General features: G+C 23.2%; 1 protein-coding gene across 2 annotated transcripts; it reads right to left on the bottom strand.

Moving 5' to 3' along the window:
* Nucleotides 1–49: 49 nt before the first annotated feature.
* Nucleotides 50–6,758, bottom strand: LOC127281947 (L-lactate dehydrogenase-like). 2 transcript variants are annotated; one of them, XM_051305964.1, is made up of 5 exons: nt 6,614–6,758; nt 3,814–3,946; nt 2,232–2,697; nt 1,050–1,291; nt 50–943 (listed from the first exon to the last, which is right to left on the bottom strand). In XM_051305964.1, exons 2-5 carry the CDS (start codon nt 3,937–3,939, stop codon nt 779–781), a joined length of 999 nt encoding a protein of 332 aa, XP_051161921.1. In that variant the 5' UTR covers nt 3,940–3,946; nt 6,614–6,758; the 3' UTR covers nt 50–778. The 2 variants fall into 2 exon arrangements, with proteins under 2 accessions (XP_051161921.1, XP_051161922.1); XM_051305965.1 differs by lacking the exon at nt 6,614–6,758 and adding an exon at nt 4,850–4,947.
* Nucleotides 6,759–14,850: the final 8,092 nt, after the last annotated feature.

Genomic DNA, 14,850 nt, shown 5'->3' with positions numbered 1-14,850 from the left:
ATTAAAAAATAATTAAAATAGGGTTTTTGTAAATTAAATAAAATATAAATTGAATTTCATACACAACGGATAATTTATTTAAAATTATTTCCCGAGTGTTTGAAAAATAGAGACAATTTAAATTCTGTCACAGTGGAAAATACAAATATTGGTTTTTTTTTTAGTACATACAAACTTTTTGAATGTTATTCGTTTTGTTACAAACATATAATAGATTAACGACAACAGACACAATAATTTATAATACTGTACCACTGCCAATAATACAATTTTTTTTTCTTTTTTTTTTTTTTTTTTAATAATACTGTATTTCGGAAATTTGTAACTCAAAATACTGTTTTGAAAATGTTCACATATCAAAAATTTCGATAGCAAAGAAAAAAATTAAAAAAGAAAATATTTAACTAATATTAACTAAAATAAAAAAATTCAACCAAAAATTTAGCTTCAAAATTCAAGTTTAGAAAAAAAGAAAATTCGAACATTTTTGATATATGAAATTCGAATAATTTCGAAAAATACATTTTTTTAAATAGAAAAAAAAATATTAAATAAAATCCTGGGGGAAAAAAAGAGAAACAAATGCGATGATTAATTAGGAACTTGATTTAAGAGATCCTGCTCTTGTTTATACAAATATAATTATTTATACTTTCGTTTAAAAAGTCTTGGGAGTCAGTGGTTTTTTTTTTTTTTTTTTGGTAATAAATATAGACGATTTAAAAATTGAAAAATGCTAGCATGCAATTATTTTTTTAGAGATGATTTTAAATTAATATTAAAATTTTAAATCCTTTTGAACATCGTTCATTGTTTTTGCTGATTTATGTAGAAGTTCAGTCTCTGCGTCTGTTAATTTTTGTTTTACCACAAAAGTGACACCATCCTCACCAAGAGAACATGGAAGCGAGAGAAATACCTCGTCCTTGATTCCATGGAGCCCCTGCAAATTTTTTTTTATATTTTTTATTCTAATTAAAAATTGAAAAAAATTAAAAAAATTTTAATTCATAAATTGAAATTGAATTTCTAAAAAAAAAAAGACTTACTTTAATCATAGTTGACACGGCGTGAACTTGATTTGTATTTCTGAGCATGGCAGCGGCCAAATTTGAAACACTAAGACCAATGGCCCAGGAAGTGTAACCTTTGAGTTTTATCACCTCGTATGCACTTTGGACCACCTGTTTATGGAGTTCGTTCCACTTTTCCTCATCTTTATCTGTACCAATTCTCTCGTCCAGTTCGCGTAATCTGACCCCAGCAACATTAACGCCCGACCAAACTGGAACTGAATAAATAAAAAAAAAAAAAAAAATTCCACCGTTATTTTTTGAATTTGTTTCACGCAAACGAATCTTAAAATAGTACGTGACAATTATTTAATTAATTAATAAATTTATTGAGTAAAATTATTTTAATAAAATAAAAATTTTTTTTTTAATATAAATTAAATTCTATTGCAATTAAATAATTGCATAATTAATAATATTGTTTTTGATACAAGAACAGTAATACCTCATATATCGTCGAGAGACGGGCATCATAAATCTCAGGTAGCGTCGCATTTCTCGACGCTGACTGAGATCCGGCGAGGTATCCCTTCGACGGTATTTGAGGTTTTACTATACTTATGCTACATAGAACCAGGTTTTTAAATTTTTTTTTTGATTTTATTGTTATATTGCAAATTTTTAATACAAATTAAATATAAAAATAAAAATATAAACATAAAAAAATATAAAAAAATATTTTTATTTTCATATATTTATTTTAAGAAGTTGACGGGACAATCCATTTCGTACAGTAGAACTTCTTATGTAAGAATAAAAATTAAAAAATATAAATATAAACATAAAAAAATATTTAAAAATAAAAATAAAAACATAAATAATTTTTAAAAAAATTTTTAAAATATATAAATATAAATAAAAACATAAAAAAATATTTAAAAATAAAAATATAAACATAAATAATTTTTTTAAAAATTAAAAAAATATATAAATATAAATAAAAACATAAAAAAATATTTAAAAATAAAAATATAAACATAAATAATTTTTTTTAAATTTAAAAAATATATAAATAAAAACATAAAAAATATTTAAAAATATAAAAAATAAAAATTATAAGAATAAAATAAAAACAAAAAAATATAAATAAAAAATTTAAAAATAAATAAATTTCAAGTGTCATAATTAAAAATGATTTTTTTTTTTTTTTTTAATTACCACTGGTGTCGCCGTGTTCGCCGATAATCCAACCGTGACACGAAGTTGGTGCAACGTTTAATTTTTGCGATAATAAAAATCGAAAACGCGCTGAATCCAAATTTGTACCACTGCCAATGACACGATTTTTTGGTAGACCAGAAAGTTTCCATGCCACATAAGTGAGAATATCAACTGGATTTGAGACAATAAGAAGCATTGTATTTGGACTATATTTCACTAATTGTGGAATAATTCCCTTAAATATATCGGTATTTCGTTGCACCAAACTTAAACGTGTTTCGCCCTCATGTTGACGTGCACCGGCCGTTACAATACAAAGAACAGAATTTGCACTCGCTGCATAATCAGTGCTTGCATTTATTTTTGCATTTTTCAAAAATGAACTGCCATGCTGAAGATCCATCATTTCGCCTTTTAATTTATCGGCCATTACATCAACGAGGACAATTTCACTTGACACGTGCTGTGAAGAAATTTTTTTTTTTAATTGTTTAAACAAAATTGGAATAAACAAATTGAAAAAAAACTTTTTTTAAATTTGTTTATATAAAATTGTTATAAATTAATCGAAAAGAAACTTTTTATTAATTTGCTTCAAGTTTATTTTCAATTTATTTATAACAATTTTATATAAACAAATAAAAAAAAAGTTTTTTTTCAATTTGTTTATAATAAATTTGCATAAACAAATGAAAAAAAAACTTTTTTTAATTTGTTTATACAAAATTGTTATAAATTAATCGAAAAGAAACTTTTTATTAATTTGCTTCAAGTTTATTTTCAATTTATTTATAACAATTTTATATAAACAAATAAAAAAAAAGTTTTTTTTCAATTTGTTTATAATAAATTTGCATAAACAAATGAAAAAAAAACTTTTTTTAATTTGTTTATACAAAATTGTTATAAATTAATCGAAAAGAAACTTTTTATTAATTTGCTTCAAGTTTATTTTCAATTTATTTATAACAATTTTATATAAACAAATAAAAAAAAAGTTTTTTTTCAATTTGTTTATAATAAATTTGCATAAACAAATGAAAAAAAAACTTTTTTTAATTTGTTTATACAAAATTGTTATAAATTAATCGAAAAAAAATGTTTAATTAATTTACTTCAACCAAATTATTACAAACAAATTGAAAAAAACTTTTTAAATTTATTTATATTATTATTTCAAATTTGTTTATATAAAATTGTTATAAATAAATCGAAAATAAACTTTTTATTAATTTGTTTAAACAAAATTGTTCCAAAAAAATGGAAAAAATTTTTTTTTAATTTATTTAATCATAATTGTTACAAACAAAATAAGAAATATATTTTTTAATTTGTTTAAATAAAATTGTTATAAACAAATTGAAATTTTTCTTTAAATTTGTTTAAACAAAATTGTTATCAACAAAGTGAATAAAAACTTGACATGTCCTGCGAAGACAAAAAAAAATTTTTAAATTTGTTTAAACAAAATTAAAACAAATTTCAAAAAAATTATTAATTACAATTGTTTCTATCTTTGGTATTTTTACTATTAATTTTATTTAACTTTTTTTTTCTTTTTTTTTTTGTAATAACTTACATGAGATAAAATGCTAAAAGCACACGCCATTCCAACTTGACCAACTCCAACAATTGTAATTTTATTTTTTCCAGTTGCAACTGGTTCCGTCACGGTGCTCAACAATTGTTCCTTTATCGATGCCATGGTGATGCTGTAAGTACAAATTTTTTTTTCTTTATTATATATTTAATAAAAATTTATAAGGTTGAAGGTTTTACATTAAAAAAAAAAAAAAAAATTGAACATCAAAACACCGTTAAATTTGTTTACATCGATTATTGCAAAACACTACGTAAATCAAAATTATTTTTTTTATTGCAAAAACGTTTTTTAAATTTCAAAAAACTAAATTTTAACAAAATAAATGATAATTTTTTTAAAATTTTAATTAAAATTTTTTTTAAACAAATAGGAGTTATGTTTTAATTTTGCAAAAATCGATTAAAAATACTTTTTTAAAAAAGGTTAAATAAAAATTGTTTATGCCCCGAAGTCTTAAGTTCATCCCCATGATTGACCTTCCATAGATCGCTAAGGTCGAATTTTCGTACGCACGCGTCACCTTGTTAGAGGTCGAAGGAATTCGATATTTTCCCCATTAAAAAAAATTATACACTTTTACTTTCTAGTAGAATAATAATAAAAATAATTATAACAATGATAATAATAACAATAATAATAAAAAAAAAATAAAAATAATAACAATATTAATAATAAAAGTAATAACAATATTAATTTAAAAAATAATATTAATAAAAAAAAGTAAAAATATAAAAAAATTATTTTACAAATAAAAAGTAAATTTTTTATTATATTATTATTATTCATTTAATAAAAAAAAATAAAAAATTATTTAATGGAATTAATTTTAAATTCGCTGGTTTAAAAATTTTATTATAATTACACATGAAAAATATATTTTTTATTATTATATTTTTATGAATTTATATTATTATGATTATTATTAATTATTATTAATAATTTTTTTTGAAATTAATAATAATACAAAAATTTTTAAAAAGTCCTTAAAATTTGAACAATTTTTTATCCTTACCTTTCTCTAAAATAATAAAATATTATAAATATGACTATACAGTTTAGTTGTACCTAAACGACTGAATATGTGTTCCTAAAGTCGATTCTTTTTTTAGATTCAAACCCCCCCCCCCTCTCTCTTCTTTAATGAAATGATAGTAAAATGCTAAAATGATTCAAAATAAACGTGTTTTCCAAGGATTGCGCTTTCCTTATTTTTTCAATGTGTGTGTGTATGGTTATCGTCGCGATGGTAAAAACGCGAGTTAAATTTCGCGGATTTAATAAAAGATGACGCCACTTGTATTAAAATGGGAATTTTGTTTATATAGTATATATATATTGAAAAAGAGAGAAAGAGAAGCACGTGTTTTAACAATTTGTCAATTATTGTCAATTTTATTTGAGTTCAACGTTCGTCGACCTGCGACATATATAATATGTCACCGCGCAATTATTAATCAAATTGACCGCGACATTTATCAATTTATAAAAAATTTTTTTTTTCTTTCATTATCTTTGGAATAAAAAAAAATATATAATTAAAATTAGATATTTTCTGACATTTGTTTATTGATTTTAAATAAATTAACCACCTTTGATATTTTAATTATAAAAAATCAGTTTTTAATTTATTTATTTATTTAAAATATTATCTTTGAATGATGTTATAGTTTTTAAATATAAATTTTTGCAAAAAAAGATTTTTTATATTTAATTATTATTAAATTTATTTTTATATTTATGATTAAATTTATTATTATATTTATTATTAAATTTAAATTAAATTAAATTATTATATTTATTATTAATAATTTTATTATTATATATTTATTTTTATATATATTAATTAATTAATTTTTTTTATTTATTTTTCGTTTATTATAAATTTTTATCATTACAAATAATAATTTTTGAATGAAAAATTATTTTTCACATTTAAATCATTCTGAATTGTATATATAAAATTTTTGTCATATACAGAAACAAAAACGTTTCTACATTTAGTAAATATTTGTCATTATGAGAAAATCAATAATAAATTAACTCTCCAAGTAAAAATACTAATGACAGTAGAATAAATAAAAATTAATATAAGAATTTTAAATATAATCAATAGAAAAATAAATATGAAATTTTAATCGTTTTTAATACAAAAGAATGAAAAATTTAATAAAATCATTGTATTTTAAAAAAACACAAAAAAAATTTCAAAAATAATAATAAAAAAATAATGTAAATTATATGTAAAAATTAAACAAATATTACGATTCCATTTTTTTTTAAATTTTTGGATGTAATGATGATGCAATGTTAATTATAGAAAAAAAAAAAAAAACGATGATGTAATAACAATCAATTTTATTCACTTATTAAATGTACAGTATAAAATAATTAATTATATAAGACAGAATATCAAATACAAAATTTCAGAAATATATTTTTTATACAGTAACAAAAATAAAAATATAATAATTTTAATAAAAAAATATAAAAATAGTAATAAAAAAATATAAAAATAGTAATAAAAATTATGATAAATAATAATAATAAATAATAATAAATAATAATAATAATAATAGTATAAATAATTGAAATAATAATATATTATGCCGGCATTGTGAAATATTAGTTTGACTGTTGAGTCAATTTAAAAAACTAGTTACCATGTGAAAATCGATTTATGAGAAAAAAAAACCGAAATATTATGAATGAAATTAAAAAATTTTTCTCAACAAATTTTTAATTAAAATATTAATAAAAAATTGATAACATTAAATACCTTGTTTCCTATCGGGTTAAATATCGGTAATATTATTTATTAAATTTCAAGATTAATGTTCTTATCACCGAAAACACTACACCTGTTAAACGTGAATTCACTGAACTGATGCTCGACAGTTTGTGGAGGGTAAGGTGACCTTGCACTTACTTTTATGATGTCGAAAGCGACCTCTTTGGCGGGTAGAAATTCCATTGAAACTTTTATTCAAAATTTCAAATTCTTTTTTTTCAATTTTTAACAAAAAAAAAAAAATAATAATCGAGAAATTAATGAGAATTATCATTTTTTCAATATAATATTGAAGATGAATAAAAATTATAGAATTTTATTTCGATGATTTTTTTCGGTTCTTTTTTAGAGCGCTTGCGTAAAAATGATGCAATTTAATACAATGGTTTTGTTATAGCGTCCATTGATCGTATACGAAGGTTTCCCGTTAGTACTTCCAAATAATTCCGTATATATATATATATACCTTTTTAGTTTTTTTTTTTTTTTTTTTTTATATTTTTGATAAAAATTCTTTTCAAAATTATTTACGAATTGAAAAATTTTACCCATTTTTTGAGAATTTTAAAATTGTATTTAGCAAAAATAATTTTGGAAAATTTTTTTTTTTTAGGATCAATATACAATGTAAAGGATCCAAAAAAAAAAAATTGAATCTCCCAAAGTTCAGCCATTCGTTTAGGCTGGGAAGTCACGTAAATTTCTTGACAGTGAACGATTTCTAAATTAAACTTTACTGCAATTTAATATATCATTCCGGATGTTTTAAAAGGAACTTAGAATATTTATTCCTCGAAAGACACAACAGATGTGTTTATAAAAATATTTTTATTGGCATAAAAAAAAAATTACGTTTTTTTTCAAGTTTAGATATTTAAAATTTTTCATAAGAATAAATTTTTAATTTTTTTTCAACAAAAATAGTTTAATTTTTATTTTTCTAAAAAAAAAAAAACATAAAATTCTATATCATTGGATTTTAATTATTTATTGTATATAAAAATGTAATAAGCATTTACCTTGGACTATTTTCCAATTTTTTGTTACATTTCTTTTGTAATTTTTTTTTAAGTCGATTTTTTAATTGACACTTTGACAAAAAAGTAAAATAATAAAAATTAATTTATTAGTTATTAATAATTAATTTTTTCTTAACAATTAGAATATATTTTTAAATTTAGAATATATTTTTTTTAAATATATTTTTTTGAAGTACATTTTGAAAATTGGAATATATTTTTAATTTCAAAATAAATTCTTATTTTGAAAAATAATAAATTATTTTTGAGAATAAATTGCATAATTTAAAAAAAAATGTCGAGTTAACAATTATAATTGATGCAAAATTTAATATAAAAAAATGAAATGGAAATAATTTTGCAACCTTTTTTTAGGTTTCTTAAAAAAAAAAAAATTTCTAAATCGTGATTTCACACTGTAATAGGTGTATATATATATATTATAAAGATTTATCTATCATCTAAAGTGTATATACCTAATAACGTCATTCAATTTCTAAAAAGAAATAATTCTCTGGGAATATCCTGCAAGGAATGAGTCACATTGGGTAATAGAAAGTGATGCAAAATGCAAAATACATTTTGCACGACTTGATGAAAAATGATGCAATGAAATAGTAGCTTTTCAGGAAGCATTAAAGCGAGCACGTGGTTGAATAAAGTTTACGTGACAAATGTCACTTACACATTTTTGGAAACTTTCCCATAAACTACTTTTATTTTTAATTTTTTTCATTATATAATCTAATTTTGAAATATTTTTTCGTTTTTTTTTTTTAAATAAAAATAATAAACTTTTTTATCAGACACTCCTTATCATTTTTGAAATGTTTTTTTTTTTAAATTTATTTTAACAATTTAGAAATTAAAAAATATCAAATTAAGATGAAAATTATAATAATTATAAAAAAAATTTACTTGAAACAGCAAAAGATTTCACTAGAATAGCAAAATATTTAACTGAAACAAGTAAAACTTTTGCTATTGTAGCAAAAACGTTTCTTTGTTTCAGGTAATTTTTTTCCGTGTAGGTAATAATTAATAATATTAATAATAATAATAATAATAATAATAATAATAATAATAATAATAATAATAATAATAATAATAATAATAATAATAAATATAATAATAATAATAATAATAATAATAATAATAATAATAATAATAATAATAATAATGATAATAATTAATAATGAAAATAGCATCTTCCTGTGATAGTTTAAAAGAACAAATATATCACTGTTCCTAATATAGAAATCTTTGGAGAAAAATATTCATACTGGTGGTCCAGAACCAAGTATCCAGCATCCCCACAAAGAATTTTAACTTGTAAAAAAAAAAAATTCCCCCTTGGCCTCTCCAGGGATCCGGAAAAATATTTTTTACATCATTAATAATAAAAGATAATATGATATAAATAAATTTCAAAACCTTATTTATGTACAATAATTTTCTCAAAAGCAAAAAGAAAGAAATTTTTTCAAATGATTCGCGTTAATTTGTTATATATCTCATCCATTAAATCCAGTTTTATAATGAAACCTAACTGTTATATTCTGTACACGAGTTTAGAAAAAAAAAAATGAAATAATTTTACCGTACATAGGGGATATTTACAATAACGATACAGCTAATATTAAAGCGAATAGGATAATTTTCAAACTCTATATATATATATATATATATACAGATCGCGAAAAAATGTTTGAGAAACTCGCGCGAATATAGGAGTCGCGTTAGCTGATTTATAGCATCGAGAGGATTTGCAGGATTACCGCTCGCGATAAACACACACCTTGGGACCCCGTGTATTACCATCATTGGTAAAATCGATTGACCTGAACCAATGCAATGCGTGTATATACACAAGAGGTTGAAAAAGGATATAGCCAACTATAAAATCGAGAGGACAGAGAAGAAGTTAGAACAAAAAAAAAAAAAAAAGAAAGAAAAAAAAGAATGAAGGGCGATGTAGAATCCACCAGCCGCCTTGATCAGCGCGAGATTTCAGATTGGTCGCCGATTATGCCCGCTTCTCTAGATTTACGGTCTTTGCAAGATGCAGCGGGTCGCGATTTATTTATAGTCTCAGGAATCACTTATTTTTCCCCCACATCCATATCGAGAGCTAAAAACTATCGTCTTTTATCTTCAATTTGAACTGTTAATATTAATATATAAATTGTTAATTTGTATTTAGTAATTTTTAGCATATATGCTGTAAGTAAAATTTTACCATGTTTAGAGTCAAATTTTACTGTACCAAACGTTAAAATTTACTATACCAAAACCTTAAATTTTACTACTCTCAAAGTACATGTAATTAAATTTTATTCTCTGGAATTTTATTTTTGGTTTAGTAATTTTTACTATGCTGTATTGGTACAAATTTATTACACAAAAAAGTAAGTGTTACTATACTTAAATGAAATTTTACTGAACCAGAAATCAAAATTTTTCTATACTAGAAGTAAATATGTTTATAATTTTTACTCTATAGTAGAAGTGGAATTTCATTTTAAAGTGCGGTAATTCATTTTAGGTATAGTAATTTTTACTGTGTTGTAGATACAATTTTATTACACAGAAAGTACGTTTTACTATACTTCAAAAAAATTTTACTGTACTCAAAATAATTTTTACTATACTTTAAATAAATTTTACAATACCAGAAGTTAAATTTTACTATACTAGAAGTAAATGGACACTATATTTAGAATAATACTGTAATTTCCAGTATAGTAATAAAATTTTAATTCTAAACACAGTAACAATTGCCTTCTAGTATAGTAAAATTTCTTATTCAGTATAGAAGCTCTTACCACAGAAAATTATATGGTATTAAAATAAGCTGCAACGCTTATTATTTTAATCCAATTTTGCTTATTTTAATTCATTTTGGTATTAAAATAAGCAAAATTCGATTAAAATAGTAAGCGTTGCAGCTTATTTTAATGCCTTTTAATTTTCTGTGACTATATTGATAATTGGTACAGTAAAATTTTACTTACAGTATAGTAAAAATTACTATACAATAACGCTACTTACTGCGTTCAAGTTAAGTTTAAGTTTAAGATAAGTGAAATTTTACTATACCAAGAATTAAAATTTACTGTTCCAGAAATAAATACTTCTTGAATGAAATATTACGAAACTTTTCATAAATTCCTCACTTTCAAAAAAAAAAAAAAAAAAAAAAAAAAAAAAATTAATTACTACATTAATTGAAAATACAAAATTATTTTAATTATACAGAAAAAAAAATTATTGAAAAATTAAAAATTATGATTGTGCAATATTACGATAATTGTAGTAGCATAAATTTATTTTAGAAATTAAGTACATATATGTATATGAAATTGTGTGTATATGTGTTGAGCACCTTTTCGTGAGCTTTGGCCGTTAGTCTTTCTGAGAAACCGGCTACAGCAGCGGGTAAGGATGCTGCCTGGATCTGCGGCTATTAATTACAATCAACGCTATCTCGCGCGATGTGCAATCTCACCAAACGGACCAACCAATCCCTACCGAAAATCGAGCTGCGAATTCCTTTAAATAACCTGGCTCTTCAAATCAAACGAAATTTTCTTTTTCACACTCGTTTATCTCTTCTTCAGTCTCTCTCTCTCTCTCTCTCTCTCTCTCTCTCTCTCTCTCTCTCTCTCTCTCTCTCTCTCTCTCTCTCTCTCTCTCTCTCTCTCTCTCTCTCTCTCTTTTTCTCTCTCTTTTTCTCTCTCCCGGTGCTCTTTCTTAACGCCCCTGAAATAATTCACCGGTTTCACAACTCCACCGTTAGATGTCACGATAATTCACTATTTCTAGATATCTTTGTATTTTTCTATATAAATCATATTTATACTAAAAGATTTTAATTTTTAATTCAATATTTCTTTTTTTTTTTGCAAAAAAATTTATTTGATTTAAATACTCGATTACTTTATTATTTTATTAATATTAAATAAATATTTACTTGAATCAATTATTTGCTTTTTTTTTTACAAATACAGACATGTTTGGTTCAAATATACAGTTTACTTAATTCAATTATTTGGTTTCAAAAATTATTTTGTTTTAAAAATTATTTGGTTTCAAAAATTATTTGGTTTTAAAAATTATTTGGTTTCAAAAATTATTTGGTTTCAAAAATTATTTGATAAATATTTGATAATATTCAAGTAACCGATTATTTGAATCAAATAAATTATTTTTTCCCTACAGTAAAATTTTGCTTTCAACCACAGTTCAAACACAGTTTTTTTCGAATTCGACATTATTGATCTAAAGAAAAAAAATTAATAAATATGTTTTTTTTTTTTTGCGTAAAATAATGAGAATAAAAAGTAATGAAAATATAGAAGAAAAGTAAAATGAAAAATTGTGACGCAAATGATGAGTAAAAGAAAAATTAAAAAGCAGTGCGCGCGTTGATTAGCGTGGATATCTTAATTACTGATTGGCCGTGTGGTCTAATTAAATCGTAACTCAATCAGAGCTCTCTCTTTCTTTTTTTTTCTCTCTCTCACAGCAAACTTATCCATAAACCTTTATACCGTTTTACGAGCGACCATTTCGGGACTCTCTCTCTCTCTCTCAGCTCATATATGCACATCAAGGGGTTTTGGTTGGGGGAAATTAGAGGATTAACAAAGTTATGACCGTGCTCTGCTCTTCTTCTCCTTTTGCAAAAAAGAATTTAAAAAAAAAATTATTTCTTTAGCTTTGCACGCTCAAAAATTAAGTCATTTACATGATAATTAACGCATTTAATCCAATTTTTTACGAGACAGACAGTTTTGAAATTAAATCATAATTTTTGTTTTACACATGTAATATATATTTGAAGATAAGCCTTTTTTGAAACCTCTTTCTTCAATCATATTTCGTGTATATCTGTATGTATATCAGTGTTGAAAAATTATGCGGTAATTAACAGAATGACACACAAAAAAGTAATTTTTTTAATAAATTAATACGGTAATGCTGTTTATTAAAAAAAATTAATTACAAATATTTGTAAAATCAATGGCAAAATTTTGTTATTTTTAATGCATTATATTTTTCAAAAATTGCACCCTAAAGCCCCACTCCATTTCAGGTCATTTTGTATATTTCGAACTTTTTTTTGACTAGCGAAGGTTGCTAAGTTTCTTTTTTCCTTAGCCAACCGGATTTTTTCCCTTAGCAACCGTTGCAAAAGAAAAGAAATCTTTAGTAATCGTTGATAAGAAAAAAATCCTTAGCAACGGTTGCTTAGTATTTCTTTTCCTTAGCGACGGTTGCTAAAGTTCCTTATTTTCTTAGCCAACCGGATTTTTTTTCTTAGCAACGCTTTCTAAGAATTTCTTTTCCTTCGCGATGGTTGCTAAGGCAAACAATCCGGTTGTTTAAGGAAAAAAGAACCTTAGCAACCGTCACTAAAGAAAAAAATCCTTAATAACCGTTGCTAAAGAAAACAATCCGGTTAGTTAAAGAAATAAATTCTTAGCAACGGTTACTAAGCAAAAAAAATCCTTAGCAACCGTTGCTAAGGAAAACAATCCGGTTTGCTAAGGAAATAAATTCTTAGCAACCGTCGCTAAGGAAAAAAATCCGGTTGGCTAAGAAAATAAGGAACTTTAGCAACCGTCACTAAGGAAAAGAAATACTAAGCAATCGTTGCTAAGAATTTTTTTCTCATCAACGATTGCTAAGGATTTCTTTTCCTTAGCAACGGTTGCTAAGATTCTCTTATCCTCAGCAACCGTTGCTAAAAAATTTTTTTCCATTCTTAATATTAGTTAAATATTTACAGTAATTTTTAACAGCCGATAGTTAAAAATAATTTTAAAATCAAATATACAATAGTTGCACAATATATATAGACAGTTAACGTCGACAGTTACAAATTCTTATTGTTTATAATTATAAAAGTCCAAATGAGGCATTGTAATTATTAATAAAACCCATAATTACGATATAAAATAATAATTTAATGTTCAGTAATTTTGTTTACAAGCCAATATGACGAGTTTATAAATATTAAAACTTGAATGAAAAATATTAAAATATATAAACTTTTCAAATATGATTTGTTTATCTATATATATACAAAACATATAATTAGACAAAAAGCTAGAGTTTATTATACATTTCCCAATATAATTACAGCTAAAGGCGAATTACAATAATATTTCGTGTAGTTAGTCGTTGAATAATATATATCTGTAGGTGTATATAGCTGTATATACAGAGGGAGAGAGAGAGAGAGTTCATTAAAGTGATAAACGTTACATTCTAATTTTAATAGCAAAACAGAAAGATATAAAATACGGCAAATAAACGTCAGAACAGGATTATAAAAATGGAGAATCGAGCTGTAAATCTGTTACGTGTACAATTAAAAAACAATAATTATGTACATTTATTGATTATAAAATAGATTTACCTTGTTAGGTTCGTTTTAATTGTTTCTTATTCATTTAATTTATTCTCAAACTTTTATTCTATTTCAAATTGTATAAATAATTTTTATAATTATTAACATTTCCCTTATAACAAAAGGATATCCCTAGGATATCCATATAAATGGTCGATATCCTAGAATGGTCCCCAGGATATCTTGGGATAACCATAGGATATCCAAACCGCCGGTCTGTGGGACATCAACAGGACATCCATAGGATATCCACAGGATATCCCTAAGACATCCACAAAATATCTATTGGATATTATATCGCAGGATATCCATGGGATATCCTCAGGATGTCCGTGGGATATTCTTAGGATATTCACGGGATATTTAATATCTCAACATATATTTTTAAAGGTTAAAATTGTTAAGCTAATATAATGAATAATAATATAATAAAAAGAAAAATCTTATGAGCTTCTAATTTATTTTAAATGAAGATTTGAAACGCATTTTTCAAAGTTTTTAAATAAACTCATGCACTTAATGTATAATTATAATATTAATAGTTATTCGTTATTTACGGGGAAGAATTTATATTGTTTAAAGCCAATTTATTTTCTGACAATATTAAGCATATGAATAAAGGAATGAATCACGAATGAGAAAAAAATTAATTAATAATTTTTCAAATTAAACAACTTTCTCGAAAAACAAGTTGCATTTTATTTTATTTAAATATAAAATTTAATTCACAGAATATTCTTACTCGTAGTCTCATAATGACTTTAAAAACATAGTATCCTGAGAATATC

Source organism: Leptopilina boulardi, unplaced genomic scaffold (assembly GCF_019393585.1).
Source record: "Leptopilina boulardi isolate dan_hultmark-lab unplaced genomic scaffold, ZJU_Lbou_2.1 LbouV2_278, whole genome shotgun sequence".
Lineage (NCBI taxonomy): Eukaryota > Metazoa > Arthropoda > Insecta > Hymenoptera > Figitidae > Leptopilina > Leptopilina boulardi.
Note: the sequence above shows the minus strand (reverse complement) of the source record. Positions and strands in the feature narration are given on the sequence as shown.

Excerpts from the sequence above, each read along its gene's own strand:
- LOC127281947 (XM_051305964.1), bottom strand. The coding sequence starts at position 3,939 with ATGGCATCGATAAAGGAACAATTGTTGAGCACCGTGACGGAACCAGTT. Across the intron at positions 2,698-3,813 it reads CTTTTAGCATTTTATCTCAT|CACGTGTCAAGTGAAATTGT; the intron begins GTAAGTTATTAC and ends ATTTCTTCACAG. Across the intron at positions 1,292-2,231 it reads CGAACACGGCGACACCAGTG|TTCCAGTTTGGTCGGGCGTT; the intron begins GTAATTAAAAAA and ends TTATTTATTCAG.